Source organism: Pristiophorus japonicus, chromosome 14 (genome assembly GCF_044704955.1).
Source record: "Pristiophorus japonicus isolate sPriJap1 chromosome 14, sPriJap1.hap1, whole genome shotgun sequence".
Classification (NCBI taxonomy): domain Eukaryota; kingdom Metazoa; phylum Chordata; class Chondrichthyes; family Pristiophoridae; genus Pristiophorus; species Pristiophorus japonicus.
The window spans coordinates 43551399-43578637 of record NC_091990.1 but is presented as its reverse complement, the minus strand read 5'-3'; the positions used below and the strand labels follow the sequence as shown (position 1 = coordinate 43578637).

At 46.4% G+C, this 27239-nt stretch overlaps 1 protein-coding gene across 1 annotated transcript in view; it reads left to right on the top strand.

Annotated features, from left to right (window-relative positions):
- The window catches only part of csmd2 (CUB and Sushi multiple domains 2), a 778395-nt gene that overhangs the window by 385277 nt on the left and 365879 nt on the right, over positions 1-27239 (top strand). The window contains exons 23-25 of the mRNA XM_070898713.1: positions 12116-12254; positions 16873-17060; positions 23968-24162. Coding sequence (XP_070754814.1) covers positions 12116-12254; positions 16873-17060; positions 23968-24162 — 522 coding nt within the window. The remainder of the gene's footprint in view (positions 1-12115; positions 12255-16872; positions 17061-23967; positions 24163-27239) is intronic.

The window sequence follows — 27239 nt, the reverse complement described above, 5'->3', positions numbered from 1 at the left end:
CAAAATTTTAAAGGGTCAAAGTATAAGAAAAAGGCGAGCATGAAAGCTCGGTGCATCAATGCAAGGAGTATTCGGAACCCAGGAGAGGGCTCTGAGCCAGTTAGAGTGGGTGAGAACTCAGAAAATAGGAATTCAAGAAAGAATGCAAAAGGCAGGAGGCAACAGAGCAGAGTAGCACTGGGGTAAGTGTAAACCACAAGGTGACAGGAAGGGACAATATGTATGAATATAACGGGGCTGCAGGAGGGGTCAAAACTAAAAATCACGTTTAAAAACTACCATTAAAACACTCTACCTAAACGCACGCAGCATTCGAAATAAAGTAAATGAGTTGATGGCACAAATCATTACAAATGGGTATGATTTGGTGGCCATTACAGAAACGTGGTTGCAGGGTGGCCAAGAGTGGCAATTAAACATACAGGGGTATCTGACAATTCGGAAAGATAGACAAGAAGGGAAAGGAGGTGGGGTAGCTCTGTTAATAAAGGATGATATCAGGGCAGTTGTGAGAGACGATATTGGCTCTAATGAACAAAATGTTGAATCATTGTGGGTGGAGATTAGAGATAGTAAGGGGAAAAAGTCACTGGTGGGCGTAGTTTATAGGCCCCCAAATAATAACTTCATGGTGGGGCGGGCGGGCAATAATCAAAGGAATAATGGAGGCATGTGAAAAAGGAACGGCAGTAATCATGGGGGATTTTAACCTACATATTGATTGGTCAAATCAAATCGCACAGGGTAGCCTTGAGGAGAAATTCATAGAATGCATACGGGATTGTTTCTTAGAACAGTATGTTACAGAACCTACAAGGGAGCAAGCTATCTTAGATCTGGTCCTGTGTAATGAGACAGGAATAATAAATGATCTCCTCGTAAAAGATCCTCTTAGAATGAGTGATCACATGATTGAATTTGTAATACAGATTGAGGGTGAGGAAGTAGTGTCTCAAACGAGCGAAGCATGCTTAAACAAAGGGGACTACAGTGGGATGAGGGCAGAGTTGGCTAAAGTAGACTGGAAACACAGACTAAATGGTGGCACAATTGAGGAACAGTGGAGGACTTTTAAGGAGCTCTTCCATAGTGCTCAACAAAAATATATTCCAGTGAAAATGAAGGGATAACCAGCCGTGGATAACCAAGGAAATTAGGAGGAGTATCAAATTAAAAACCAATGCGTATAAGGTGGCCAAGGTTCGTGGCAAACTGGAAGATTGGGAAAATTTTAAATGACAGCAAAGAATGACTAAGAAAGCAATAAAGAAAGGAAAGATAGATTACGAAAGTAAACTTGCGCAAAACATAAAAACAGATAGTAAAAGCTTTTACCGATAAATAAAACGGAAAAGAGTGACCAAAGTAAATGTTGGTCCCTTAGAAGATGAGAAGGGGGATTTAATAATGGGAAATGTGGAAATGGCTGAGACCTTAAACAATTATTTTGCTTTGGTCTTCACAGTGGAAGACACAAAAGCCATGCCAAAAATTGCTGGTCACGGGAATGTGGGAAGGGAGGACCTTGAGATAATCACTATCACTAGGGGAGTAGTGCTGGATAGGCTAATGGGACTCAAGGTGGACAAGTCCCCTGGTCCGGATGAAATGCATCCCAGGGTATTAAAAGAGATGGCGGAAGTTATAGCAGATGCATTGGTTATAATCTACCAAATTCTCTGGACTCTGGGGAGGTACTAGCGGATTGGAAAGCAGTTAATGTAACGCCTCTGTTTAAAAAAGGGGGCAGACAAAAGGCAGGTAACTATAGGCCGGTTAGTTTAACATCTGTAGTGGGGAAAATGCTTGAAGCTATCATTAAGCAAGAAAGAGCGGGACATCTAGATAGGAATAGTGCAGTCAAGCAGACGCAACATGGATTCATGAAGGGGAAATCATGTTTAACTAATTTACTGGAATTCTTTGAGGATATAACGAGCATGGTGGATAGAGGTGTACCGATAGATGTGGTGTATTTAGATTTCCAAAAGGCATTCGATAAGGTGCCACACAAAAGGTTACTGCAGAAGATAAAGGTACGTGGAGTCAGAGGAAATGTATTAGCATGGATCGAGAATTGGCTGGCTAACAGAAAGCAGAGAGTCGGGATAAATGGGTCCTTTTCGGGTTGGAAATCGGTGGTTAGTGGTGTGCCACAGGGATCGGTGCTGGGACCACAACTGTTTACAATATACATAGATGACCTGGAAGAGGGGACAGAGTGCAGTGTAACAAAATTTGCAGATGTCACAAAGATTAGTGGGAAAGCGGGTTGTGTAGAGGACACAGAGGCTGCAAAGAGATTTAGATAGGTTAAGCGAATGGGCTAAGGTTTGGCAGATGGAATACAATGTCGGAAAATGTGAGGTCATCCACCTTGGAAAAAAAATCAGTAAAAGGGAATATTATTTGAAAAGGGAGAAATTACAACATGCTGCGGTGCAGAGGGACCTGGGGGTCCTTGTGCATGAATCCCAAAAAGTTAGTTTGCAGGTGCAGCAGGTAATCAGGAAGGCGAATGGAATGTTGGCCTTCATTGCGAGACGGATGGAGTACAAAAGCAGGGAGGTCCTGCTGCAACTGTATAGGGTATTGGTGAGGCCGCACCTGGAGTAGTGCGTGCAGTTATGGTCACCTTACTTAAGGAAGGATATACTAGCTTTGGAGGGGGTACAGAGACGATTCACTAGGCTGATTCCGGAGATGAGAGGGTTACCTTATGATGTTAGATTGAGCAGACTGGGTCTTTACTCGTTGGAGTTCAGAAGGATGAGGGGTGATCTTATAGAAACATTTAAAATAATGAAAGGGATAGACAAGATCGAGGCAGAGAGGTTGTTTCCACTGGTTGGGGAGACTAGAACTAGGGGGTACAGCCTCAAAATACGGGGGAGCCAATTTAAAACCGAGTTGAGGAGGAATTTCTTCTCCCAGAGGGTTGTGAATCTGTGGAATTCTCTGCCCAAGGAAGCAGTTGAGGCTAGCTCATTGAATGGATTCAAATCACAGATAGATAGATTTTTAATCAATAAGGGAATTAAGGGTTACGGGGAGCGGGCGGGTAAGTGGAGCTGAGTCCACGGCCAGATCAGCCATGATCTTGTTGAATGGCGGAGCAGGCTCGAGGGGCTAGATGGCCTACTCCTGTTCCTAATTCTTATGTTCTTATGTTCTTATGTTCATTGTCTTATATGTTTCGATAAGATCACCAGAGATGAGACAGAATTTTTGGAGGAATTAATCATTTTTTTAATAGAATTCCATTTTGGGATGAGTGAGATCACACAGGATTCAAGCCGTGAACTGTGTTTAAATATATGGATTAAAATAAAGGTTAACCAGCCCCAGTGCTCCATTGATGGCTCAGTTGATTAAGGCAATGAGTAGCAGAGATATTATGGACCAGACAGCTCTCTGTATTGATCCCCATTCTGTGCTGAATTGTCTGATTTCAGTTGGGATGGTAGTACAGATGTTCCAATTGGGCTCAGCGGCTATGAACTAAGGTACTATCTGATGGTGCTTATGCCCCCACAATCAAATAGCCTGGCAGCACTCACCCATGAAAAATGTCACACAGCACGGTAAGGCAAGCATGCCTTCATCCCAGAAAGAGGAGAGAGAAAAACAGAAAAAGCTAAAATCTCAGCGGGTCAGGCAGCATCTGTGGAGAGAGAAACAGAGTTAACGTTTCAGGTCAATGACCCCCAGAAGGGTCTGTCGAAGGGGGGTGGGGTGGGGGAGGGGGAGAAGAGGGGTGGGGGGGGTAGGGAAGGTGGGTGGGGGGTGTAGCGGGGATGGGGTGGGGGCAGAGGGGGTTGGGGTGGGGTTAGAGGGGGGTGGGGTGGGGTGGGGGTAGAGGGGGGTGGGGTGATGTGGGGGTAGAGGGGGGTGGGGGGTGGGGATAGAGGGGGGTGGGGTGGGGGGTAGGGGAGGAGGAGGGTTGGGGGGGAGGAGGAGAGGAGGGGCGAGGAGAAGGGGGGAGAGGGGGAGAAGTGGGGGAGAGGGAGAGAAGGGGGGGAGAGGGAGAGAAGGGGGGGAGAGGGGGAGAAGGGAGAGAGGAGGGAGGGAGGGAAGGAGAGGGGAGGGAGGGAAGGAGAGAGGAGGGAGAGAGGAGTGAGGGAGAGGAGAGGGGGGGAGGGAGGGAAGGAGAGAGCAGGGGAAGGGAAGGAGAGAGGGGGATGGAGAAGGAAGAGAAGGAGGCTGAACGGCCGGGCCCAGGACCTCGGGCTGGATTTACAGGTAGGTGGCGTCGGGTCTCGGGTGGGGTCGCGGAGGTCGGGGGGGAAGGGTCGCGGAGGTCCGGGGAGGTGGGGGGGAAGAGAGTCGCGGAGGTCCAGGGGGGGTGGGAGAGCGGGGGTCAGGCCGGGTCCGGTCGGGTGGGAGGAGCCTTATTCACAAAGCCCCAGTGAGGCCATTCGGCCAGGGCTAGTGGCTGCGTGCTTCGGGCCCCTCCCACAGTTTTGGGTGCCTGGAGCTACTGCACATGCGCGCCCACTGTAACGCGCATGTGCAGAGATCCCGGCACTGTTTTCAGCGCAGGGACCTGGCTCCGCCCCCTACAGCTCGTGCTGTTCCGCGCCCAGCTCCAGAGGACCTGGAGGGAGCTGGAGAATAGGTAAGTTTTTTTTAGGCGCACTTTCTGGCGTGAAAAACGGGCGTCCAGGTCCGGGCTGCACTGTTTTAGGCGCGGCCAGAAACTTGGGCCCTACATTTCAAAAGTACTTCTCCGGCTGTTAAGCATTTTGGCACCATCCTGAGGTCGTGAAAGGCACGATATAATATATATATCTGTGTGCAAGTCCTTTCTTTCCATACAAAGCGGTGCTACACTCAAAGTCGAATGTTGATGATAAACTGAAATATTGTTTTGCTGGAAAGCCTGTAAGTTTGTGTAGCTGGAAACAAAAGTGACCTCAGTAACAAAATGGATTATTGTAAATTCAACCAATGAGATTATGATGACATTGACGATTCCATAAGGATGGCACTTCCTCCCGTTAAGCAGTTAATCTAGGAGCCATTTAATTTTCCGTCTTCTTTTTGAATACTTAAATGTTAAACCATTACTACAGTCGCAGCGTCGAGAATCTGGAGTTCCGGAATCTGGAATGTTATGGACTCCGGACTGATCGGTGGCAGGGTCATCCGGAATCCGTAAAATGTTCCAGAATCTGGACCCGACGACCCTGCCGACCTCGGGGCCCCACTGCTCGCATCACCCCGCTCGACTCCACCGCTGCCCTGACCTCGGGGCCTCCTCGCCGGCCCAGCCGATGACCTCTTTGACGGGACCGGCCCGATGACTACCCCCTCGGCAGGGCCCCACCCGACAACCTCCCCACCTCCTCTGCGGGGCCAGCCCAACCGACAACATCCTACTCAGTGGGGCCCTGCCCGACGCGAACACCTCCTCGGCGGGCCCTGGATGGTCCAAACAGCTCAATCGGCAGGTAGTTCCCGCCACCTTTCTGACGTTCCAAAATCCGGAACTACCCGAACCTGGGTGACATCAGAAAGCAAATCGAAAGTCCTTAAAAGCCCGGAATCCAGAACAGCCTCGGTCCCGAGGGTTCCGGATTTTAGGCGTTGCACCTGTATTGTAAATATGCTGGACACATCGAGCCAGAAGTTCCGATTATGCCACCTGGAGCAAGTGAAGGTACTACAAATGTCTCCATCTGTTTCTCCCTGATAGAGAGGCCTCAAACCAGCCAGTGGATGGTTTGACTACCGATCTTCAGGTCTTGGCGGGCATTTTGGGGAGTACAATGGAAAGCAGCTTCTGAGAGTTTAGGGGCAACGTTTCTAAGGGTTTGCAGGATATAACTGGTGCTATCAGGTCTACTCCTAGAATCCACCTTCATGATATCATGGTCACTTCTGCTGTCAGCTCACATATTCCTTCTAGCCTTCTATCTCAGATGCCTCTCATATTGGTGGTCGGACCAGGCTGCCCACACACCTGCAGTGGCGATGCAACCTATTCAAGTGTCCTCCCCATACTCTAGAAGCCCTGAGACAAGGCCCACCTCGGTCTCAAAAGGCTCATGATACCACAGTGTTCCCAAGCATAACTGGCGTTCCTGGCGCTCAGAGAGCACCCCCGGGCAGTGCCAGGGCAGGTTGGAGAACAGCACAGTGACGCACCAGGCTAGGCATGGTGGTAACAAAAAGAACGTGCTGTAGATTGTAGGCAGTTGTAAATGCCCTTATTTACCTAGACTCAACTGCCAGAGGTCTATTCCACCAGAATATAGTATGTACCATAGAATGGATGTAAGTCTGGTGTATCGGCTTGCATCCAAATTCTGGTCCGTTATGCCAGATCTCTACCACCTTTACAGCTAAATCGCTGCATTTAAGGTCCATTCTCTTCAGTGAGCTATAAAGTGTTTGTTCTGTATGGAGAAAGAGTCAGGCTGAACACTCTGAACTCAAAGTAAAGTGTGACCTTAGTCTTTTATTGCAGATCTCCAGAGTGCCTCTCCAACCTGTGAAGCCGCCTTAAATACCTGTGCTCCCAGGGGATTATGGGATCCCTTGGGACTCCGGGGAATGAGCCCTCTGGTGGCTGTACAGAGTAAATACAAGTCCACATATAGAACAACATTCCCCCCCCAAAGTCAACAGTGTAACTATTTACAATGTGAGTCGATCTGGGGCCCTTCTTGCCCAGGACATTGGGTAAGCCGTGTGTGGCAAACATGGCCCGCAGGCTTTCATTGGTGGCAGCAGACGTACTAGCCGACATTATCTCACATTCAATCCACTTGGAGTACGCGTCTACAACCACAAGGAACATTTTACCCAAGAACGAGCCTGCATAGTCGACGTGTACCCGAGACCACGGTTTGGAGGGCCAAGACCATAAATTTAGCGGTGCCTCTCTGGGTACATTGCTTAACTGCGAGCATGTATTACATCTGTGAACGCAGGACTCTAAGTCCGCATCAATACCGGGCCACCATACGTGGGATCTGGCTATTGCTTTTATCATTACAATGCCTGAGTGGGTACTGTGGAGGTCATTGATGAAGGTGTCTCTGCCCTTCTTGGGGACCACTACTCGATTGCCCCACAGAAGGTAGTCTGCCTGTATAGACATTTCATCTTTGCGCCGCTGGAACGGCTTTATCTCTTCCTGCATTTCCACTGGGACACTGAACCAGCTCCCGTGAAGCACACAGCTTTTGACTAGAGATAATAAGGGGTCCTGGCTTGTCCAGGTTTTGATCTGCTGGGCAGTGACGGGTGATTGCTCACTCTCAAATGCTTCCATAACCATGGCTAGATCTGCGGGCTGCGCCATGTCCAACCCCGTGGTGGGCAATGGCAGCTTACTGAGAGCATCGGCGCAGTTTTCTGTGCCTGGCCTGTGGCGGATGGCGTAATTGTATGCAGACAACGTGAGCGCCCATCTCTGGATGCGGGCCAATGCATTGGTATTTATCCCTTTACTCTCGGAAAACAGAGATGCAAGTGGCTGATGGTCAGTTTCCAATTCGAATTTTAGCCTAAACAGGTATTGATGCGTTTTCTTTAACCCATAGACACACGCTAACACTTCTTTTTCAATCATGCTGTAGGCTCACTCGGCCTTAGACAGATTCCTGGATGCATAAGCAACCGGTTGCAGTTTCCCGAAATCATTAGCTTGTTGCAATACACACCCGACGCCACATGACGACGCATCACATGCTAGTACCAAACGCTTACATGGTTCATACAACACAAGCAATTTGTTTGAGCACAACAATTTTCTCGCTTTTACAAAGGCATTTTCTTGACGTTGGGCCCCAAACGCATTTGCCCCCTTTTCGTAGTAAGACATGTAGTGGTTCTAGCAAGGTGCCGAGACCCGGTAAGAAGTTACCAAAGTAGTTTAAGCGTCCCAGAAACGACTGCAGCTCCATCACGTTCTGTGGCCTCGGTGCATTCTCGATTGCCTTCGTCTTCACATTGGTGGGCCTGATGCCGTCCGCTGCAATCCTCCTTCCCAGGAACTCCACTTCAGGCACCAGGAAAACGCACTTTGAGCGTTTTAACCTGAGCCCCATGCGGTTGAGTTGACGAAGAACCTCCTCCAGGTTCTGCAGGTGCTCGACTGTGTTCCGACCTGTGACCAAGATGTCGTCCTGGAAGACCATGGTATGCGGGACCGACTTCAGTAATCTTTCCATGTTTTTCTGGAATATCGCCACCGCTGATCGGATTCCAAACGGGCATCTGTTATAAACAAAAAGACCTTTGTGCGTGTTGATGCAGGTGAGGGCCTTCGATGATTCCTCCAGTTCCTGCGCCATGTCGGCTGAAATCAGATCCAGCTTCGTGAACGTCTTTCCTCCCTGCAGCGTTGCAAAGAGGTCGTCGGCTTTTGGTAGTGGGTAATGGTCCTGCAGGGAGAAACGATTGATCGTTACTTTGTAATCGCCACAGATTCTGACGGTACTGTCTCCCTTGAGGACTGGGACAATAGGACTGGCCCATTCGCTGAACTCGATCGGTGAAATGATGCCCTCTCGTTGCAGCCGGTCTAGCTCGAACTCTACCCTTTCTCTCATCATGTATGGTACTGCTCTCGCCTTGTGATGGATGGGTCGTGACCCCGGAATTAAGTGGATCTGCACTTTTGCTCCTTGGAATTTCCCGATGGTTAGTTCGAACAGCGAAGGAAATTTGTTTAAGGCCTGGGCACACAAAATGTCATCAGCGGGCGATAGCGCTCGGACGTCGTCCCAGTTACAGCGTATCTTTCCCAGCCAGCTCCTGCCGAGCAGCGTGGGACCATTGCCTGGTACCGCTCCATCGTAGGAGACCTTGACAGTAGCACTGCCGATTGCAGGAATCAGTTCTTTTTTGTAAGTTCTTAGTCTCGTGTGAATTGGAGTTAAGACTGGCCTTAAGGCCTTGTTGCACCACAATCTTTCGAAAGTCTTTTTGTCCATGATGGACTGGCTCGCGCCCGTGTCCAGCTCCATTGACACTGGGAGTCCATTTAGTTCAACATTCAGCATTATCGAGGGATAATTCGTGGTGAATGTGTGTACCCCATATACCTCTGCCTCCTCTATCTGAGGCTCTGGTTCATAGTGATCCTCCGTGGATCTGTCCTCTGCAAAGTGGTGGTTTGCAGCTTTAACAGGTTTAACAGGCTTAGCAGCATGCCTGCACACTCATTGGAGGTTTCCCATTGTTCCACAGCCCTTGCAAACGTATCCTTTGAATCGGCATGAATGGAAATGATGATCACCCCCGCAGCGCCAACAAGGTGTTAATGGCCTTGCATTCATCACCCTTGATGGTGGACTCTGAGACATCTGCAGACGTGTAGCTGCAGGCATTGGTGATCTGCCCTGTACGTTACGATTCTAAAACAACATCACTTTGTTCACAGTACTTGTAGCAGCACTTGTGTGCTGAGAGATTTGCTTAGTATTGTCACTGGTGGCAATGAATGCCTGGATTATCGCTATGGCCTTACTCAAGGTTGGGGTCTCTTCAGTCAAATGCTTGCAAAGTATGGTTTCGTGGCCAATGCCAAAGTCTCTGCGCATGTGCTCCAAATGTCCTTCAAATTCATAATGTCCTGCAAGGCGTTTCAGCTCGGCGACATAACTCGCCATCTCCTGGCCTTCAGACCTGTTGTAGGTATAGAACCAGTATCTCGCCATCAGAACGCTTTCCTTCAGGTTCAAATGCTCTCGGACCAGTGTGCACAAATCGCTGGAGTGAGCAGATTCTTCATGAGGTCATACGTTGCTTCCCCACAGACGGTGAGGAGGATCGCTCTACGTTTGGCAGCGCTCTCTTCCCCATCTAGCTCATTAGCCACGAAGTATTGGTCGAGTTGCTCCACAAAAGTTTCCCAATCATCTCCCTCCGAAAATTTGTCCAGGATGCCCACTGTTCTCTGCATCTTTTTGTTCGCTATCTGTATCTCATTGCTAGTTGTTGGGTATGGAGAAAGGGTCAGACTGAATACTGTGAGCTCAAAGTAAAGTGTGACCTTAGTCTTTTATTGCAGGTCTCCAGAGTGCCTCCCCAACCTGTGAAGCCTTCTTAAATACCTGTACTCCCAAGGGATTATGGGATCCCTTGGGACTCCAGGGAATGAGCCCTTTGGTGGCTGTACAGAGTATATACTAGTCCACGTATATAACAGTGTTCATCATGACTAAACAATAGCATGTACAGGTTGAACCTCTCTTATCTGGCACCCTTGGGACCTGGCCTGTGCTGAATAAGGGATTTTGCTGGACGAGGGGAGGTCACGTTAAATTGGATGGTGCAGGTACTGAGCAAGGGGATATTGGGGCTGGCTAACTTGGGGCTGGGAGTGCGCCAGAGAGATCGTGAGGCGGGCGTGGGAGGCGAGCGGTGGCGGTGGATCACGGGGTCAGGCCAGCGATTGCAGGAGTCGGCAGCGAGGAAGAACTTCAATTTGTTCATGTCGGAGTTCTGCGCATGTGCCATCCGGTGGCCGGGAATGGTTCCGGACGAGGGGTGCCACCAGATAAGAGAGATTCAACCTGTATAGGCTTTAGTATCCCAGATCATTCCATTTCTTAATGGCAACTGTTTTAGCGACAGCTGTCTTACAAGCACTTTCGAAGAAAAATGGAATTGAGAGGTCACTTGTGTGAATGACCCTCCCTGAACCCCAGCTGTAGGGAGCTTCAGCAGCCAATTTAGCACGTTTTGCCAAGGAGTCATGGTTCTGACTGGAGCATTATTGACAAAAACATAAAAATAAAAAGTCTAAAAGCTGTAGGAAGCCCCATAGATCTCCCCTCTTTGTGACCAGTAATATTTTATCCTGGACTTCGAATCTTGAAAGCAGACATCACATGAATAGATACACAAAGCGATGGCTGGACAAAGGTAGTGCTGACATTTTAACGTAATACAGAGCTGATAACTACTGTGGTGACTGCTGACGTCTGCAGCAAGAACTGTAGAATGTATATTTATAACATCATATCACATAAATCTTCTTGGGTAGCTCTTGCTGAGAGAGAAAGAGTTCTAAACAATACAATTAAATAGAATAAGATGCTGAGGGTCCTTGGCAGTTTTTTCTAGTCCATCACTAACTCTGGCAGAACATACCGGAAAATGATCGAAGCCTGGTTGCGCTGGGCCTCTGCTGATTCTGGGAGTTCCCAACATTCCTTGCAAGGGGCGGAACCTCAGCATGCTCCCTACAAGTGTATGTTGTCGAGGGAAATTCTAGCTGGCCTGGCTCAGTTCTGACCTGGCGTGTCACTGGAGGCCAGTACACCAAGGGAGTTAATGTGTACCGGCCTCCAGGTGGGTGAAATTGGTCCCCACAGGTGGGGTCCAGGCCAGAATGGTGACCCGGACAACTGAAGATGGGGGACATTTATTCAGAACCAATTCCGTGACTGGCCCACTGTAGTGTATGAAATGATACAATGAACTTCGTACTGTGAGCCAGTGACTAGGTGTAACCTGGTCAGTCTTTACTGGCTTCCAGAAGTGAAGATACAAAGGTAAAGTTCAAGTTATATACCAGGCCCAGCACGAGTGTACCTATGACCTTAGGACCTCTGACGGTAGTGTTCCCTGTTGGTGGGCAGGCCTTATGTACATACATTACACCCACCAAGCGGGTGGAGGGAGACACTACCGGGGTCAGGGTGCTCATGCACCAACCAATTTTGGGAAGTGGCCTGCAACAGGCATTAGGCCCCCAATTTGCATGGGCAATATCCTTAATCATTATGGCATGTGGCCCGTATCGGTTGCCAAGTGATCGCACGCACGCATGTCAATAAAAGCTGCAAGGTACTGGAAGGCAAATGGTGCCTGTGAAATTAACTTTAAGAAGTCACTGCCTTTCAGAGATGTGAGGGTGAAAGTTGGCAAGACAAAAAAAAAAGAGGGGGGGGAAATCCTGACACAAGTGACTTGCCAGCTGCTGTCCGATACATCTGACCTCCAAAACAGAGAGCAGCCCGACATGAATGGTTGTGGGGAATCATTACTTGAAATGTTTTATCTTTAACCCTGCAGATTTATTTTTGTTTTGTTTAATCTTATTTCCTAAATTCAGGATCTTCTGATTCTTAATTTTCTCTTGTTTTCCCAGCACCCTGCGGAGGGAATCTAACCGGGCCCACAGGAATCATCTTATCTCCCTTTTATCCAGAGCCCTATCCTCACGGCAAGGAATGTGATTGGAAAGTGACCGTATCATCCGACTACGTCATTGCTCTGGCATTTCAGAGGTAAGTTCTGCATGAAAATCAGTTGATTCAAAGGGAGATGGGCAGCTACTTGAGGATGAGGAACTTACAGGGTTACGGGCAAAAAGCGGGGATGTGGGACTAAGCACGACTTCTCTTTCAAAACAGCCAGCACAGGCACGACGGGCCGAATGGCCTCCTTCTGTGCTGCAATTTTCCACGATTCTATGATTACCTTAACTGTGGAACATTACAGTTCCCATCTGATAAACTCTCAGGATAAAATGCTGCAAAATTAAATGCAAGTCGCAGAGATTTTTCTGATTTATATGGGCCCAAGTTTCGGCCTCAGTTGCTCCTGATTTTTTGGAGCAACTGGTGTAGAACGGAGTATCTTAGAAATTCAAATTCTCGGCATTTAGTTTGCTCCAGTTCTCGTCAGTTGGAACAGTTTCATTTTGGAACAGAATTTTTTTTTCAAAAGGGGGCGTGTCCGGCCACTTACGCCTGTTTACAAAGTTTCAGCAGTGAAAGCTTACTCCAAACTAACTTAGAATGGAATAAGTGAAGATTTTTGTACGCTCGAAAAAACTTTGTCTGCACTTTAGAAAATCAGGCGTAGGGAATGCGGGGTGGGGGGGTTAAAGGGAAGTTTACAAACATTAAACACTTCAGTTTTACAAATAAAGAGCCATCATCAATAATAAATGATAAAAACATCAATAAATCAACCAATAAATCAATCAAAAAAAATTAATAAGAAATAATTTTTTTTTAAAATCAATAAATAAAACATTTTCTACTTACCGACTGCAGCACCAGGAGCCCTCCAACAATGTGCTGGGATGCCCCCCCCCCCCCCAAGTGTGTCTCTGTCAGTGTCTCTATCTGTCTGTGTGTGTATCTCACTCTCTGTCTGTCAGTGTCTGTGTTTCTGACAGCGAGGGGAGGGGGAGGAGGGGGGTAGAGGGAGAGAGGGGGAGAAGGGGAGAGAAGGGAGGGGGGGAGAGAAGGGAGGAGGAGGAGAAGGGGAAGAGGGAGGAGGAGAAGGGGAAGGGGGGGAGAGGAGAAGGGGAAAGGGGGGGAGAGGAGAAGGGGAAAGGGGGGAGAGGAGAAGGGGAAAGGTGGGGGAGAGGAGAGGGGGAGAGGAGAAGGGGAAAGGTGGGGGAGAGGAGAAGGGGAAAGAGAAGGAGGGAAAAAGGAAAGGAGAAGAAGGGGGGGAAGGGGAATGGGGGGAAAGGAGAAGGGGGGGGAAGGAGAAGGGGGGGAGAAGGAGAAGCGGGGGGGAAAGGAGAAGCGGGGGGAAGGAGAAGGGGGAGGGAGGCTGAACGGGCCGGGCCCGGCCGGGCCCAAGACTTCGTGCAGAGCCCTTCCCCAGCACCAGATTTACAGGTTGGTGGCATTGGGTCGGGTCGGGTCCGGGGTCGGGAGCGCGGGTCAGGTCGGGGGGGCGGAGGGAGCACGGGTCGGGTCGGGTCCGGGGGGGTGGGGGGGCGGTCGGGAGCACTGGTCGGGTCGGGGGGGGTAGGAGGGAGGTCGGGTTGGTTCGGGCGGGAGGGCGGAGGGAGGTCGGGGCGGGGGGGGGGCGGGAGGGAGCACTGGTCGGGTCGGGTCCGGGGGGATGGGGGGGCGGTCGGGAGCACTGGTCGGGTCGGGGGGGGTAGGAGGGAGGTCGGGTTGGTTCGGGCGGGGGGGCGGGGGGGTGGCGGGAGGGAGGTCAGGTTGGGTCGGGTCCGGTCCGGGTGGTGCGTGGGGTGCGGTCGGGAGCGCGGGTCGGGTCGGAGGGATGGTGGGAGGGAGGTCGGTTCGGTTCGGGTCGGGGGGGTGGGGAGGGAGGGAGAGGGAGGTCAGGTCGGGTGGGGGTCGGGGAGCGCGGGTCGGGTCCAGTCCGGGGGGTCGGGTCCGGTCTGGTCTGGGGGCGGTGGGTGGGGTGGGGGAAGCGGGAGTCGGGTCGGTGTCGGGGTTAGGTCCGGTCCGGGGGCGGGGGGGAAGCGGGAGTCAAGTCGGGTCTGGAGGAAGCAGGAGCTGGGCGTGGGAGGCAGCCTTATGCATGCAGCCCCAGTGAGGCCATTCGGCCAGGGCTAGGGGCTGCGTGCTTCAGGCCCCTCTCACACAGTTTTGGGCCCATGGAGCTACTGCACATGCGCGCCCACTGTAGCACGCATGTGCAGAGGTCGCGGCACTGTTTTCAGCGCAGGGACCTGGCTCCGCCCCCTACAGCTCGTGCTGCACCATGCCCAGCTCCAGAGGACCAGCAGGGAGCCGGAGAATCTGAAGTTTTTTTTAGGTGCACTTTGTGGCGCGAAAAACGTCGTCCAGGTCGGGGCTGCGCCGTTCTAGGCGTGGCCCGAAACTTGGGCTCATAGTGTGCACTGAGCAAGTACAGAGCAGGTTGAAAGATTCAGTGTGAAAGATTCATCATGTAATTTGGATTAAAAGCGTGAAAACCCAGTGATTCGCACCAGTAAATATCCAGTACAGCATTATGTACAGCGGGTGAGGGGGCACAATTAGATTTTGATGGCCCATAGGCTCAGAAAGGATATGTTTGAGGCCAATGAGTTTGACACTTCAACATCCCTGTAGCATCCAGCAATGAGCTTCCTCAACACTGTACGCTGCCCAACACAATGAAAAGCATGTACTATTGAGAACGAATTTCTGATGTCTGCTGGCTCTGTGGGAAAGTGTAAAGTACGGATGATGCTTTGTGTATAAAAAAAATAGAATCATACAGCACAGAACGAAGCCATTCGGCCCATTGTGCCTGTGCTGACTCTGAAAGAGCTAATCAATTAGTCCCGCTACGTTGAGATCTAATGAAAAGAGTGCATATATTACCTACTTCACATAGAGCATTGATTGTGATAACATCGACATGATAATAGATGAGAATTGTATATATAATCAGTATTGATGAGAAAAATGACCAACTCTATGAACAGCTAAATGTTACATGAAAAACCCTGATTTCTAAGTAATGTTAAATATAATGTTGTTCGATGAATATAAAAATGTAATATTCACTTGCACATGTTAAAATATTGCTCAGACATGCAGAACAGTTGTCCTATTTTTAATGATTAAAGCCCTTTCATACTGGTCTTGCAACAAGCTAATTGGGAAATGGCAGAATAGAAGTTGCATGACAGCTGGACGGTGGCATCATGACCTTTCCTCAACAGGAGTTCACATCCTGGGACTGTTGAAGATGCCACGGACATTATCTCCTGCTGAAACCTTGCTAAAGAACTGTGTTGTGTTGATTTGAGCAGCGTTCCAGGATAGCAATTATTACAGCCCCATGCGATCTGAGCAGTATGCAAAATATTCAGCACTGATATCAATATTTGACCATTTTCTGTGCAAATCACTTGGAGATAGACGAAAGGTCTTCAGAAATTCTTGCCCATTCATATACTTCACATCCTGTAATTCTTTGAGAACTAAAGCAAGATTTCAACTTAAATAAAATGTGCAGCAGAAATCTGTGATTTTATTCGGAGAAGCTTTTGCTCGCGGAATTTGGAATTGCTCTTTGCCAATTGTTCCTTATAATCTAGTGTGCCATATTGAATATCGAAAAGTTCATAAAATACTACTACTGTAGTTATATATTACACTCAGAAATTCCAGGATTGACGCACCTAATTTTCTCACAGCGAAATGATGAAGATCAGAGGTGAATTTATGTTAATTTTTTTAATACTTTCAGCCCATGCCGCTCACACGATCTATCCTTGGTGACAATAAACAATCAATAACAAAAGTTCTGATTTTTTTTTTACAACTGTGTACAAAAAAACTCAGCCTCTCACATCCCTGTCATTAAAGATACAGATACTGGTCAGTCTGTAACAAGTCGCCTCTCTCCTTCATTTTTCTGAGACTCTCCCTTCCTGCCCTTTTGTGTCCCTCATCCTTCTGTATTTCCCTCTTCCTCTCCCTTCTGTGTGTTTGTCTCTTCTCTTCTGTGTTTCTCTTCTCCTCCTCTCTTTGGGGAAGCTCAGAGGTTCCACTGTGCTATATTTGTATGGGCAGAGTAAGCCCAGCAACTTTAGGGCCAGTCTCTCTTTTATTCCCTGTGGAAATTTCACAGACATGAACATCGAACCTCTGCTGGCAAAATAATAGAAATTATCAGTGACTAGCTCAATCCAGAGTCAGTGTCAGAGTAGCGGGACACTAGATCTGGGCGGGACTCCGGATTGCACCATGATTTTTTTTTTACAATCAATGTATCCCTCAGGTGGGAAAACTCAGGTAAGGTGGCATTCTCATCTACTTCCCCACTTCAAGGGACATCTTTTAAATGGCAATGATAGAGGCCTGGGGGTTTAATGCTTTGGAACGGAGGTGGGAGACCTATAGCTTGGTGAGTGAGAAAATCAAATTAAGTTGAACCCAAGTTGAAAGTAAAGTATGTTATTCAGCAGTGATCCTGACAATTGAGCAAGACAAATGCTAACAGAAAAAAGCTTTCTCATGTCAAAGCATCTCCGTAATAAGATCCCTGCTGCTAAGGTGTAGGTTTTTGGCCACTTTGCAAAGAAAATTGAAGGTGCTCACAGGCCATGAAGCAGCCTTCAAAATTACTGTAATTTTGCTTGAATTACTTTTGAAAGTCATATTGAAGCATGTTCCTTTTCTGTGCTTTCAGCTTCAATGTGGAACCAGGCTATGATTTCCTTCATATCTATGATGGACCAGACTCTCTCAGTTCTCTGATTGGCAGCTTTCAAGGCTCGCAGGTGCCTGACAGAATCGAGAGCAGCAGCAACAATCTCTTTCTGGCCTTTCGCAGTGACGCCTCTGTCAGCATGACGGGATTTGCTCTTGAATATATGGGTAACTCATTTTCATCCAAGCAGATCATTATGTAAGCAATAATTAACAAGAAAGTTCTGCTTGTACCAAAACCCCAGGGATGACTTTCGCATACAGTTCAGACGTGAGCAATCATGCATCCAAGTCTTTAAAAAAAAAATGTACACATTTGAATTCATTATTTCCTTTAAATTATGTGTAATTTTTAAAAAGAATAATAATTGAATTTGTTCTGTAGCCATCTGTTGTTCTTATGACGTTGCACAGTTCCAGAGCATTAATAGCATAGCTGACTGGTTCTTGAAAGCCCTGTGTTGGTGCAGGATGCACCTGACAGTCTGCTCAAGGAGAAGCTGCTTGGCATGTTTGTTAATGGGGGCGAGGATGTGTCATGGCTCGGCAGACAGGGAGGAAGAGAAAGGAACTAAAAAGGTAAATGACACTGGGCCACAGTTCAGTATCCACTGGGAGCAGATTCTTCTGCTGCCCTTAAGGCTGAGGGATGATATCTGCCATGGTAACAGAGGCAAAAATAATTCTCTCAATTGATTTTATTTTTCTTTAAACCTGCTGGGGTTGCTTTCAACTAGTTAAGCACATTTATCTGTCTTGTATTCATTCATCTGATGCCCTGTCTATTTACATGTCTGCCGCCTCAAAGTGGAGGGAGGAAGCAACTCACTTAGAGGTCAACAAATTCATTGTCATGAAACAGATGAACTGCAGCTCAGCATTAGATATGGATTTTAATGGATTTTACAGGCCATCATTCTCCCATTTCCTTACGATATTTTTAGGAACAGGTACAGTCTATTAGGCCCATTAATTTTCTTGCAAACTGGCTGGCCTACCTGCTTTTCTGCAAATTGCTGGATCAATAGAGATCTTCTGAGATTTATGGGGACGAAATTCCCCTGTTGTACACCTTCCATTAGCGCATCCAGGGGGCGCTAACGGGGTGCGAACCTGTTTTCGCCCGGGGGGTGGGGACACTATCGACACCCACAAAATTGCGCGGGAGTTAGCGGAGGGGCTAACATGGTAGCGCCGCACCCCACTAGTAGTGCCGCAGGCCACCACGCAACCAGCGATGACGTCATCGTCTTGCACGGCCACCACTTAGCGCCCAGTGGCGACCCCTTTCCACACCGCGGGTTGTGAACTGGGCTGACCTCCGTTCCCGGGGCGGAGGTTAAAGGGGTGGTGCACGGCGCTATGTTGTCCTTTTGGCCCACTCACTGGTCGGCCCATCTTGCTGCTCCGTGTCATGCAGCCTGGCACTCCGTTTGGGTGCCGGGCCATGTCCACAGCACCGTGCCGCCCTGGTGGCCCAGTGGAGGCCAGTAGCAGCCCTGCAGAATGCGCAGTGGCCCTCCCCTTTAAGGAAAGGGGAGGGGCGTTGAAACGCCCCGAATAACATCCCAACAGGAAGTGGAGCGCGCAGCATTGCGCTCCACTTCCTGTTAGGGACGGTAACCCCAATTTCGCTTCTGGGGCAGGACTTCTGCACCGGGTGCAGAATGTCTGGCCTAAGAGAGGTTACCGACTCCAACTGGCGCAATAGCCAATTTCGACTGGTATAATTTTGACTTATGATGGCAATGGTGTGAATCACATTGTTAGACCAAGCTCATTTAAAAAAGAGAACATTGCTTTTCATGAAACCTGACGATACCTACTGAAGTGAATAAATGCAATCACTAATCTGTGCACTCCCCTTAAAGGATTGTATTATCGAACACCGTGTAATACTCAAAGATAGTAGTGGGCATACTACATCACCAAGTAATAAAGGAAAGGAGCAGCCATTCAAAGGAGTGCCATAAGTAGTGGAGTTTAAGTGACTCAATTGTGTTCTGGTAAAGTATTCAGTTAAATAAACATGGACCTGGTTAATGTGAAACTTTCCCCTGCAATGTGAGAGAGATGTAGAGGTAAAATAAACAAGTTGTCATTATGACTGTGGAGGAGGTTTTCAAAAATGCTCTGAGCCACGCTATGACTATCATGCAAATGAGTGCCAAACTAATGAGGATATAGGGGTTCTCCTGAAATACAGTTGTATATCCTGATTTTAAGGGTTTCTTTCCAGTGTGCATGAATGCGTTTACAGTCAGTGTTTTTTTAATATTTCAGCAATTTAACAGAGATATCATTTTGGTCATGGTCTAATAGGCAACACCATAATGATCTCTGCTGAAAAGGTACAAACAAAATGTGCCTTCAGATAAGGGATAACATTTTTTTTAATGAGAAAACCACCAGTTTTCAAACTTTGGGAAGAGGCAGGGTGGAAGGAGAGTGCAAAGGGAGGGGGGGGTGGGTGAATAAGAAGGAAGAAGGGGGAGAATTAGAGGAAAGAAGAGGGATGAGATGTGCAATAGATGGCTTGAAGTCTTTGGCAATTTGGGGTTTGCATCTCCACATATTCATATGTGACCCACTCACTGGTTTTAACATGTGCATCCAGATCCGATAAGGTGGGACATCATCCCTGCCTCAGAGTGTTTGACGATATATTTATCCTTTTACTTGGAAGAGACTCAAACCATTGAGTTGTGCCATGTGAAATCTGTTTTCCTGTTTTCAGCACCCAAACTGAACAACAAAACAACTTTTAAGAAAAATCAACTCTTATTGCAACTCTACAGTATTTGGCTCCATCCCTTGTTCAGACCTCCCAATACCACATTACTGCATCCAACCCTTATTGGTATGACCATCTCAGTACGAGGTCAAAGACAAACATATAGGGGGTAATTTTCCTGTCCCCAGCTTATGTTGAGAAAATTATCCCTAAATCATAAATCTCCTGAGGGAGATAAGTACATTTCAGGTTGAACAGTACAGGGATATCTGAAGTCTTAACCTGCTATTTATTATCCAGCTGGTTTTATGTTTTAGTTAAGAAGCATCAATTTCTTTCTCTTCCTCCTTTATTAATGTTTTGTTTTGCGTTTTTTAAGCTCTCTATTGGTCTCCGATCTTACATAAAGTGGTTGGAATGAGAGGGTGGGCAAGAGACTTGCTGCCAAACCCCTGAGAGTGCCAACCGTAAAATGGGCAACTATCCATTCATCAGCTCAGTATGCTTCACCCCCGACAGTAGCATGGCCTTGATTGCCAACATATACTTACCAGTTTGCCAGAACACGCGCTGTCCGTGTAAGAGATTGAAACAAAATAATTGTCGGCTTCAAAGAGCAGAATCATTTCAGTAATTAAACACAGGAAATGTTTGTATATTTCTGAATATAATCTGAACCATTCTTGCATCAGTGCCTGTGAACAGTTTTGTTTGGATGTATTGCTCGCTTGCAATTAACAACCGTGGAAATGAGTTTGCTGGCGAGCCCATTGGTGCACTGTTATTATTGTATTGTGGACCGATGGAACCATTATACACAATAATGGGCCATAAATTGCGGCCTCTCCTGGAGTGTACGATGTGTGCACGTGCCTGAAGATGCCCCGCAAGTGCTGGTTCTCGGAGCGCGACGCACATGCACCGAAAACCGGCATTTGCGGACTGTCAAAATTTCTTTTGACAGATCGCACACATACCCAGGGAGAAGGATGGAGATTCACGGGTGGAGATTTGAGCTATTTGCCCAACTCCTGCCCAGCGAAAGTCCTTCAAAATCTTACACCTGGAGTGTAAAAGCAGGTGTATAGCCTGCTTTTACCAGCGTAAGAGTTATAACAGATATAAAAATTAAATTTTATCACTAATTTTTATATTAAAAACCCTCTCTATTAAGGTAAGTTTATTTTTACCCCTGTTAAAACATATTTAAAAAAAAAAAAAAATTTTTGTCCAAAACATTTAATTAAATTCAATTTCAATTAATTTTAAATATGTGAGGTGTTTTTAAAAATTTATTGTGTTGTGTTTCTGTGTATTTTGGGGGGGTATTCTCATTGAATCTAATGGGAGTGCGTACAAATGGAACTCACCATTATTATCAATGAGAATACTCCATGTTCATTGGTGGTCCAGGCCCACGTGATCCCAGGTTGCGCTTACATTCCTGGGATGTGTGAGCCCTTCGAGTCTCAACGCCGAGAGCGTGCAGAAATCAAGCGCAGGCAGCGAAAAGAGCGTGCGGCAAGCCAGTCCCACCCACCCCTTCCCTCAACGACTATCTGTCCCACCTGTGGCAGAGTCTGTGGCTCTTGTATTGGACTGTTCAGCCACCAAAGAACTCACTTCAGGAGTGGAAGCAAGTCTTCCTCGATTGCGAGGGACTGCCTATGATGATGATGATAATGATGTGTGAGCCCATACGCTGGACTGCGAATGGAGTCCTCGGAGCACAAGTTTACGTTACTCCGGGAGCACCAGGTACTTTTGTTGGCTGGAGGCGTCCACCCGCAGGAAGCCTCCGACCGAAATTTGTGGGCCAATAAGATTAGTCTGGGGTACACCTATAGGGCCCGAATTTGGTGGACTTACTGCCGGCTGCTGCCGAGAATCGTCAGTCTCCCTGTTTTCTGGGCGCTCTCCCCTCTGAGTGAGTTTGATGAGGCCCTCACGCAGGCGGGGAGAGAAGACCGCTGGGGAACATTCATTGGCATGCACCGGCGTGTGCCGCTGACAAAAGTCCTCCCACCCGCTCCTTCCCGAGATTGGTCCGGGCGGTCCTCCGCTCCAGCAGCAGGAAAGACCGCCACGTGGAGGCAGGTCTTGCCTGAACTGTAAGTATGAAGACCTGCAAGAAAAGGTTAGTGCACTTGTTTCCTTCATTTCTTTTGCAGCGACTTTGGTCGATAGGGTCCTCTGAAGGATTTGTAAACATTTTTTTCCATTTGTTGCAAATTTTTTTTCTCATTCCCCCCTCCCTGTGCCCAACTCTATCCTCAGCATTACTTTGCCGAGGATCGCATTTGCCACCCAGAATCCGACCTACTGCCCAGAATCGGCGTGTAAGGCCCATTTTTTCCGCCAGCTGTTTTTTTTCCACCAAACTTCTGCCCAAAGTACCATCAGGATCTTAGCGGTCCTTTCGATGGTACATGGGCGGAACTTATGTTTGACCAAACTCAGGCCCTAAGAGTTTTCCACAGCTTGGCCTTAAAAGATTCAATTTCCTCTATTCCAATGTTTATTTAAATTCATAAAATGACTAACTTGTAAAGGAAGTGCTCCTTATCTTTTGATTCTCCAGCATACTGCCACTGTGTGTCTGGATTCCCCACCCATTGCAGTCTAAGTTCAACATTGTTGCTCCTGTTTTCCAGGCACAAAACCAGGCGTGATACTAAGCAGTTTAGCAGGACAGAGGCCTGTACCTGATCTGTACAGGAGCTCGGCCCAGTGCTAAATTGGTCGAGGCCTTTTGTTAGGTAGTGAGCACTGGCCTCATTTCAAAATTAAAATGACATTTCCATTAATATCTGTATTTATTTTGTAACATTTAAACTCTGACAGGCAATTCCACTCATCATATCACCCATGCTCACCTTTTTGAAAAAATAACTATTTTAATAATGTAGTCAGAACGACACTCGTTTCTGATCCATTCCTGCAGACTAGTTGGAGCTATTGGCCCCTCCTAGCCTCCCCCCTCCCGCCACACCTTCCCCGACTTACCTGTAGGCTTCGGCACATGCCGAAATGAGCCCACAACGCGTCTTAATTGTGATGGTGAGGCTCGAGGATGAATTTTGAACAGTCCTCGTGCTTCTCCGTTCTGGCGCACTGCCAGAATTGCACCCAGTTCCCAGTGGTGTCCAATTTCTAGCCCACAGTAACATCCCACTAAGTAACACTACCAAGTCTTCTTCGTAAGAGAATCTCAGCACCAGGTTCCCTTTTAAAGAGTATAATCATCAGAAGTCCTATGAAGGGAAGAATCTAATTGCCAGGATTCCTTTTACAAATCAACCTTTAATTAAAACTGAGATTAACTTCAATACCCCTTTCCAATTTTCCACTTTCTGACTGAACTTTTTTATTCAAAAGTATTTTCTTTTCAAAAAGATAGTATGGGTGACATGCCTACTGGCATTGAGTGTCAGAGAATAAATGATACAAAATAAATGCAGATGTTAATGGAAATATCCCCTGGTGACATTTCAATTTCTTGATGCTTTAATTTGTCACCAGCACTCAATGACAGCAACAACATCCATTTATATAACATCTTTAATGTCGCAACATCCTACGGTGCAACACAGAGGAAGAACAAATGGTGGTGGAAGAGTTAGGATAGATAGCCCAATGTTTGGTTTTGGGGAGGCTTATTGCAGTCTGGGAGAGAAGTAGCAGGATGCAGGGGTTTAGCAAGATGCTCCAGAGAGTAGAGCCGAAACAGCTGAAGGCTCTCCCATCAATGGTGTGGAGCACCACAGGAGAATACTCAGTCAGAGTCGGAGGACTAAAAGTACAGGTTGGGTTTTGGGGTGGAGGAGGCTGCAGAAGCAAGATGGGATGAGGCCATGGGGAATTTGTAAATGGGGACAAAGATTTGAATTTGATCTGTTGGTGAATAGGCATACCTATATATATGTAAATGTGATTTCATTCCAAATAAGTATTTCAATGGCTGTAAAGTGTTTTGGGACATTCTGAAGTGGTCAAAGGCGCTATAAAAATGCAAGTCTTTTTTTTTATTTATTGTGATGCTTCTGTTTTGTTTACCAACCCCAATCTGCACACCACCCCAATGTAAAGAAATTATATGTTCAGGTGTGCACCACTGACTTGCAGCTCAGAATATTCAGGAAAACGTGGTGTTAGAAGCAACAGTTGTGTTTGAGTTGTCAGTGGTGTAAAAAGCACAAATTGCCTTTGATAATACAATTGCAGATTCCACATGACCTTTTCACAATTTGCCAGCATTGAAATTCAATGGAATTCATTTTTGCAAGGAAGTAAACAAGAAAGCAATTAACGATTATTTTAATGCACTTTTTGTTATTAAAGAGAACCCCAGAGAATCTTGCTTCGATCCTGGAACCATCAAGAATGGCACAAGGGTGGGAACAGACCTCAAGCTTGGATCCACGGTGACCTTTTACTGCGACAGTGGCTATGAGATAGTTGGCTATGCAACTCTGACTTGCATCATGGGAGGGGATGGAAAACCCTCCTGGAACAAGCCTGTTCCATCATGTTCAGGTAACTGCATCATGCGTGGAAAAGTTCAGTCCAGATATATTTGTACAAGATGCAATGTTCTTTACAGTGGCTATCATTTAATTACTATAAGGAATAATGCCAATACTTTAGTTCGCTGGTCTCTTCCCTTCCATTATTATAATTTATAATACATTTCTCTTCAGGTTCTGCATATGCAAACATGGCATATTTTGGGGGGAACGGTAGCATAGTGGTTATGTTACTGGACGAGTAATCCAGAGGCCTGGACTAATAATCCGGTGATGTGAGTTCAAATCCCACCACGACAGCTGTGGAATTAAATTCAGTTAATAAAAAAACTCTGGAATAAAAAGCTAGTATCAGTTATGGTGACCATGAAACTACCGGATTGTCGTAAAAACCCATCTGGTTCAATAATGTCCCTCAGTGAAGGAAATCTACCATCCTTACCTGGCCTGGCCTGGCCTATATGTGATTCCAGACCCACAGCAATGTGGGTTACTCTTAACTGCCTTCTGAAATGGTGGCTCACCACCATCAAGGGCAATTAAGGATGGGCAATAAACACTGGCGATGCCGGCGATGCCCACATCTTGTGAGCGAATGAATAAAAAAATCTGTACTATTCTGTGCCCAGGAAACTAGACAGCTCATCTCTTCTAAGGCCTCTATGAATGTTGCTGTAGATGGCTCTTTGGAGATTCATCAAAGCAGCACTGCTTGCTCACTCTCTAATTTTTCTCACAAGTGATTGCCTTCCTGAATGACATTGGGACCTCATTGTATGATTCACAGCAGAGAGCTTGCACTAGTTTTTTTTTCATGACTTAGGTGGTAATCTCATGGAATAGATCTCCTGCTTGTTATACAACCTGCCCAATGTTCATTCCATGGTATGGAAACCGGATGGGTTCTATAACATGCAGGTGATCTGTTCTGACAGATTTTCACCCACGTGGTGAATGCAAAAATTTACCCCCTCACGTTTTGCTTGTTTGTGCCACAGGATCGTACTGCACCAGAGAACCAGGGTTGCCACACAAATCTATGCATAGTGTGCAATCATAGTGCCACTTGGCTTAAAAGTGTACACGTTAAAAAATCACAATGCGCTCAAATATCATATTGGAAAAGAGCACGTAATCACAAACTGTTCTTTATTATGTGAAAAATACTGATGGATTGTAAATCAATTTTAGGTATGAGACTGATACCAATTAGGAAGGAGCAAAAACCATGAAATGCGGTTTTCACCATTTCCTTTCATGAAATAGCTGGGAAATCATTATGTAGCCATAGCCAGTAAGCATCAGAAAATCAGCCAATCAAATCACTCAGAATTTATTTTTAAAAGTACTATCAGTGGCCAGCATGTTTTCTGAGCTTTTCACTAATAACATTTATAACATAATAACATCAAAAATGAATAATTCATACCAGAACGATTAGCCTCACCTGTACGGTTGTCTCTGTAATGTTTCACATCCTTGCAGTGTCTTTCTGAGGCTTACTCCTTTCTCAGGGGCTTATGACTTCAGTTCCAATGCTTCCCCAAATTTCCCCAAACTCCTTTTTTCCCCTTAAGAGGATGCATGTGCAACATGCCTTATTTTTCTCAGATTTTTCATTCAATATTTTTTGCCTGATTTTAATTATTTGTCATTTGTTTCTGCTCTGTTACTGACCAAAGTGCCTATATTCATTCTGTGCATTTTAGCAGATATTTTTCCTTTTAAAAATCGAGTTACTTAATCATGTGAAATAGGGCCTTAGTTTAATTCAATATTTTTACCTGGAATTACATAATACACTGTGTAACATTCTGGCAATTATAAAACAACATTCTCTGACTCAACACATGAAACAGTACAAAGTAAGAAGCCATTATATTATATCAAGAGTAGTGTGAGGTGGAAATATAAATGGCATGAAAATGAATAGGATTCTTATTTTTAAATAATTTTAATCTGCCACTTTACACAGATTTCTTACCTTGACTTGCTTATTATGCAATGTCATAATTGGAATGCTTACGTGATCTGAATTTTAATCTGACCATTTAATCTGAATAAACTGTTAGAAAGATATGATCAGATAATGTTATTACATTTATTTATTGGACCTGAAATTGCATTTGGAGGGTTCCTGCGAGCGGATGCCTCCGACCTGCAAAAAATCTATGCACTTACCCGAAGATCCTGGAGGTTCAAACACTTGCGCTCCTGGGCCTCTACGCATAGGGCTGCGGAGAGGCCCACGTATCCCAGGGGTGCATGCTGTTTGCAAACACCCCTGGACTCACGTGCCTGGCCCAACCAAGGAAAAAAGGATCCCTATTGATACTTATGGGGATTTCAGATGTACGGAAAGCCCATAAGTATGAATGGGAATATCATCAAAAATACACGTACACTTCAAATATTTTTTTTAAAATCACATCTTTAAAATGAATCAAAATGGCATTTAATTAAATATTTAAAACAAAACTATTTTTTGAAAAATACATTTATATATTCTAAAGGGTCTAAAAATAAACTTACTTTATTTCATAGGTTTTTAAATGTATAAATTATTGAACAAGATGTATTTTTCTGTCCTTTAAAATTCTTGCACCGGTAAAATTAGGCTTTATATCTGCTTTTACCAGCGTACGTAACAATTTCAGGGGCATTCTCTGGGCAGATGTTGGGCAAATGGCCTCTTTTCCAGGAATGCGTGCGAGCTGTCAAGAAGATTCTTGACAACTCGCAAGTTCGCTTGCGCACCTCATACGTACCTTCGGGGCTGCAAATTGCGGCCCATTAATCAACTTGATTGTCCTTTTAACCTTGATGACCGAATAAATAGTCCAGTAATCTGAGTAAATTTAGTTTAGAAGTATAATTAATTTTGACACATTTGAAAAGTTGAGGTTAGAAATGACTGTTGGTGATAATAATGGATAAGTGCTTTAATGCTGTCAGGTATCATAGTTCTGTCTGCTATTTTAAGATCAGCATGAACCCATTTTGAAGTAAACAGGCTAATACCTCTGTTAAAATGGGAAACAGAAGAATATTGTGCTGGTGTGTTAAGCCATTATCTGCTATAATCAC